We start from the raw sequence: 5,934 nt of genomic DNA, 5'->3' as shown, positions 1-5,934 counted from the left end.
TGTCACGAGGTGCCACATGTCAGAATTTTACTGGAGGGCCAAATTTGCCCTCATCAACAAGCATAAAAGAGATTATTTTCCTCATCTTTCTTTTCTGAAAAATTAGCTTGATGGGTTTTCTTGAGTCTACAAGCTTTTTCAACATGGCCAAATTTTTTACAGTTTTGGCACTGTGGTTTTCCTTTAAACCAACAATCTTTCTCCAAATGATTTCTCTTCTTGCAAATACCACATGAAGAAAACTTGTCATTATTTTCTTTTGGTTTTCCTTGTGACTTTCTTCCATCAACTTTTGGTTTATGAGTCCGTAGATTAACTTTAGACTAAAAGGCAGATTCAACTGAATTTTCATTCTGCTTGTCACGCCTATTTTCATATGTCTCGAGAGAACCCATCAATTCTATTGGTGATAGTGTTTCTAGATCCTTTGTTTCTTCTATCACCGAAATTATTTGATCATATCTCTCTGTGCAAGATATTAGAATTTTTTTGACTATTTTCTTGTCAGAAATAGTCTCCCCATAGGCTCTCATTTGATTTACTATTCCTTTTATTCTAGAGTAGTAATATTTTGCAGTCTCATTATCCTTCATCTTAAGATTTTCAAAATCCCTTCTAAACTTCTGCAATTTAACAGTGCGTACCTTGACAGATCCTTGGAACTCCTCTTGTAGTTTATCCCATGCTCCTTTTGCAGTTGATGCGCCCATGATTCGAGGAAATATCTCCTCAGCCATTGCTTGCTGTAAGCAGAATAGTGCTTGACAATCCTTTTGTTGATTTTCTTCATAGATCTTCTTTTGACTTGCTGAAAGAGTAGAGGTGTCTTCAGCAATGCAGAATCCTTCCTCAACGATTCTCCATAAACTTTGTGACCGAAAATAGGTCTTCATTTTGATAGACCAGAAGTCATAGTTTTCTCCATTGAAGATTGGAAGAGAAAGGGTGGAACGATTGGCTTCTGCACACATTGTTTAGAAGAACTCGCGCCCAAGAGATTTGATCGAACGTGCTCTGATACCACTGATGGTTGATAATGATAGTAACAACAAATACTGTAAAAAAAATAAGATAAAAATAACAGAGTAGAACTTGGTTGAACGAGAGAAAGGTTTTGTAGTATTCTGATTTTTCTCTCTTCTATATCAAACCAGTACAGAGGTCTATTTATACTAGATGAAGTCGGTTGAAGGTGAACCGACTTACATTGGACTTGGGCTGACATTAATTACCTTGGGAGAAGAATCGACAGACCTTGGGAAGTAACTAGATTTGGAAGATGCAACGAATTACATTGGAATGAAACAAAAACATTGAAAATAGATTATCTTTACTGATCTTCGAGAGAGTTCATCTAACGACTTCTGAAAACATTTAATAGAAACAAGTGCCAATGTCCCATTGGCTCTGGCATCCATCTTCCATATCTGCCACCGAATGTTGAATGGGCGAGGTGTGTCCCAAGACTCCCAACTCCCAACCCAGTGTGTGGGACATATTCATGGAAGCACTGATATATATCTGATGAGCGTCATTACAAGGACATGGGGGTGCAAGTTTCTGGGCAGTCCGAGTTTGGCATATTTAGGGCAATGGCTGTCTCTTTAGACGCCAAGCTTGTTTCTGATCCTTCTAAATTAGAACCGACCTTAAATTTGGAATGTCCCCATTGATTGGCCCACTTCCCCTTTCTCCTTTGAGCACAACATTTCTTCCTCTTGCGTGCAGAATACTAAGTCAATACCCTAAGCTTTAAAAAGGACTCGTCATCATCAAAGAGGATGAGCCACCGCTTTTGCCACTAGGGTAAAGTTGAAAGTGATAATTCTCTCTTGTATACATTGATAGAAAAGCCGATAACAGTACACCTCCTTTATGCTTTAACACCTGGAAGATGGACTTAAAAAAAGGGGGTTTGTCAAAAAAACAGGTTAATTATACTCCAATGTATGTTATATCTTTGCTCTTAATAAACAGTACTTAAATTCTGAAATGAATATATATATATATATAAACAAATTATGAAGAATCCATTACCAAAACTTGGGTGGTTGACAGTTTTTCTTTCCCACTTAGCGTTTGACCTATCTCCCTTTCTTTAGTGGTTTGACTGCTGGTTTAGTTGGTTTCGCTATCAACAACAACATACTTAATTGAAGATTAGCTTGTCCAGACAGGGAGAACGAAACTGAAAGCATAAAAGAAATCCAAGAACCTATGAATGCAGACCTAAAAAGTTTCTGAACCTACTTTATTTGTTCTCCTTCTCTGGTGCCTGCTTTGGTAGGATTAGGCCCTCACGACCTCAATTGCACAACTAGCTAGACCATGAGAATCAACATTGCAACGAAACCGCTGCAGTAAAGTGCCAAAGTCGCACATTTTTTTTCCAACAACGTTCCTGTTTCAGAGGGTTTTCAGACTGCAGCTTTCTCTCTCTCTATCTATCTATCTATATATACAACTTTTCAGTGACTATTTTTAGAACCCGTTTGGGAGGATTGAATTGACTGAGCTCCTTCCTTTGAAGAAGCTATTAGAATTTGGGTCTGTTTGGGAGGGCTTCAATGTTGATCGAGCTGCGTTGACTGAACTGCTTTAGAAGTGTATTTTTGGCTTTACAGGTTTTTCATCGAGCATGGTTTGACAGCTTTCTCTGTGGGGCATACCGAAGCCGCTGCGTGAAAGCCCTCCCAAATAGGAGCCTAACTTTAAAGGAAAGTTGATTCATCAGCTAAATTAAAGTGTTTTCTGGGTTTTTGAAATTTTCACCGAAGATAATTTCTGGGTTTTTCATGTAAGAAAGCCCTCCGAAATGGGCACTATAATATTTTCTTCAAAGCAGTGAGGGAAAGCAGCTCTAACAAAGATTCAGCCACCAACGAGTCTGTTTTAAGAAAAAACTAGGTCAAGCATGCTTGGTCAAAGCCTTCCCCTTCCCGATATCATGTTTTCCCCTTGTCATACATTTTCTTTGCCATAAATACAGGAGAGACCACTAGGCATTTCACAGAACGACAAGATCTGGGAAATATTTATCAGGCATACTTCAGATTAGCTTCTGTACTTCCATATTTTGGCCAATGCCATCAAATCAATGAATAATTGTTCTAATGTGAGGGAATTAATTTATAGGCCTAATATTCGGCTATTCCCGAAGATTTTAGATGTCAAAAAGCAATCCAATTGGCAATTGGACAATGTAAGCGGCTAAAGGCCGAATAATTTTTTACCAGTTCAAAGATAAGGATGCTGCTCTTTTAAGACAAATATATCCTTCAAGACGAAACTCCAATTATTGTTTCATAGGTATTATACTACTAGCTATACCTATGGCTATCTACTGTAGGATTAGCTGAACCCAATAGCTGCTTAGTATGCTGTACAACGAAGACAACATCTTATCATAAAATATAAGGGACCCATAACCATTCAATCACTCCTTGTAGGGCCCATTTATTTTATGATTGGCTTGTAACATTATCATTGGTTTACAGCCCTCTATATAACCATTGTGTTCAGTTAATCTGTATTAATCTATTGAATGCTAAAATCCTAATGCCTGTTTGGGAAGGCTGAAACTTTGCTTGGTTGAATCACTTCTGTTGAGTTGTTTTGGTCAAACATTGCTAATACGCTGTTCAGGTGAAACCCAACCTTATAAAGCCAAAAACTATCACATGGAAACCTCCCAAACAGGCATTAAATCTACAAAGGATTATGGCTTAATAAAACTTAGTGGTGTTTTTGACAAATCTGAATTTGAATCTTTATAAATAAGAAAAAAGGTCCTGTTTGTTTTATGGTATGTTATTTATCCAACTAACTGTAGTTATCCATCTTCTTTTATTTCTCATGTAAATAAGACAATGACTATTTTAGCTAGGGGTGTTTATTATACGGTTCAAACCGCAAAACCGAACAGAACCAAACCGAGTGTGGTTTGATTCAGTTTATACACATGTACAGTTTGATTCAGTTTGAGAATTTTCTAAATTGTGGTTTGCAGTTTCAGTTTGGTTTATTGAATTTTATAAACCAAACCAAACTGATGAAGGGAGATTTGACTCGACCTAGTAATAGGGGGACACGTGGACACGACCTAACTAGTAAGATGACAACTCAGCCCGGCATGCTAAGTCCGCAACAAATCGAGTTCGAATAGTCCAACCACCTCGGGACGAGTTCACCTCGGTGTAAGATCGCATCAGGACCATCTCGATTTCAAGGCACTTCGGTGTTCACCCCAGGTTAGATCTAAAGAGCACTAGCTTGGGTAATACTGACAGACCACTACATGGCAACCCCGAAGATCTTGCCATCAGATTCCAAGCCCCGCGGGATCACGCCTCATAACGGTAAGCCTTATCTCCTCCCCGCCCGGTTCGAGCGAGATTGATAAGCCCTATCTGTTATCCCCCATTAACGCGAAAACGGATCTCATCGTGACGAGGATCCCGAAACTGCTTCGCGAAACCCGCGAGGACTCCACTATATAAAGGCTCTACACCCGGAGGTCTGAGGTACGCGTGATTTATATTCTCTCTAGCTCTTTGCATTCTTAAGATATTTTTAGCTCGCAACAAGTATACTGACTTAAGCATTGGAGCGACCTCGCCGGGCTAGCAACCTCGGGTTCTCTGATCTTCTTGCAGCTTAACTGTTCGCCGTCTGCCTGGAAGCCAAATCACCTCCAGCAGAGAGTAGCTAGATCGTGCAGCATCATTTGACGTCGTATGTGGGAAACGCAACAAAAAAGCCTTTCTCCACCATCAGTAACGGAATCAAATCCATGGCTTCCTCCAGCAACGCCGGACAAAATAACGAAGTGAACATCTCCGGGGTACAACCTCAGTACCCTTCTTTCGGCATCGGTCAGTTCACCATCCTGCTTACCACGGCAAGGGTTTCAATGCCGATCGTGCCCCAAGCGACCACGCAAGTGAACGCGCCACTCCCTCCTGTAGTTGGCGCAACGTTCGCTGAACCGTCTGTGGTTCCCCTAGAGTCGGACAGTTCCAACTCGACGACCTGGTACATTGTGTTTGGGCCATTCAGGTCCAAATGCAGCAGGTCCAATAGTATCAACTCTACCGGCAACAAGTACTTCATTAGTTATATCAGCAACAGTACCAACAGCAGTTCCCTCCGCTGCAGCAGAATCAGCAGTCGGTTCCACCTCGGCACCCGGTAGTGCAACTGAATCAGTCCCGCCATCAGAACACTCGCCCTCCTTGTTGGGGAGAGACTTCCCAGGTTCCACATACTCTTGGGAGTCAGGTCTCGTCCCGCGGAAGGAGGGACAAACAAGCCACTCCTCCCGCTTCGCAGAATGTGAACAAATTGAGAGACACTCAGCCCATCAGAAATATTTCACCCCGGCCCTCGCATCATGAAGGTTTGCTTGCAGGGAACCGGTTCGGGATTCTAGCTGCGGACTCCAGGCGAGGCCCTTCCATTCGCGGCAACCAGCATCAACAGTTCAAGCCACTTCATGCCAAGATGATACCCGACCACACAGAGGTCAGCAGCACTAATGTGGAGCTAGTTAAGAAGTAAAGAAGGCGTCGTAAGACACGCCGAACTATAGTTCCAAGCCAGCTCGCCAGTCCTAGTCAACCTGAGCAACTAAAAGGTAAAGAGGAGGAGAGCTCAAAAGCCACAAAGACTGCTTCCCTCCTCTCCAAGTCATCCCCTTTGTCCTCCGAGCTCCTGGCGACCCCAATGCCAAAGGACTTCAAAGTACCTCCGCTGGACAAGTATGACAGATCGTTCGATCCAAATGACCACGTGGACTCATTCCAATCCCATATGCATCTATCTGGGGCTGACGAGTCTTGCATGTGTGTTGCCTTCTCCACGACATTCAAAGGGGTAGCTCACAATGGTACAGGAACCTCGCGCCAGGGGCTTTGATCAAGAAGTGCCTGATCA

The 5,934-nt window shown here is 42.0% G+C and overlaps 1 protein-coding gene across 1 annotated transcript; it reads right to left on the bottom strand.

Moving 5' to 3' along the window:
• Positions 1–323: 323 nt before the first annotated feature.
• LOC148851273 (uncharacterized) lies at positions 324–971 on the bottom strand. Its single transcript, XM_088945672.1, has one exon. It carries the CDS (start codon positions 969–971, stop codon positions 324–326), a length of 648 nt encoding a protein of 215 aa, XP_088801798.1.
• Positions 972–5,934: the final 4,963 nt, after the last annotated feature.

The sequence above is a fragment of the Nelumbo lutea genome, chromosome 5, assembly GCF_056320005.1.
Source record: "Nelumbo lutea isolate HS-2025 chromosome 5, American lotus-T2T, whole genome shotgun sequence".
Lineage (NCBI taxonomy): Eukaryota > Viridiplantae > Streptophyta > Magnoliopsida > Proteales > Nelumbonaceae > Nelumbo > Nelumbo lutea.
This window is presented reverse-complemented; position numbering and strand designations above follow the sequence as displayed.

Bases quoted from the DNA above. Each gene is read 5' to 3' on its own strand.
- LOC148851273 (XM_088945672.1), bottom strand. From the start codon at position 971: ATGTGTGCAGAAGCCAATCGTTCCACCCTTTCTCTTCCAATCTTCAAT.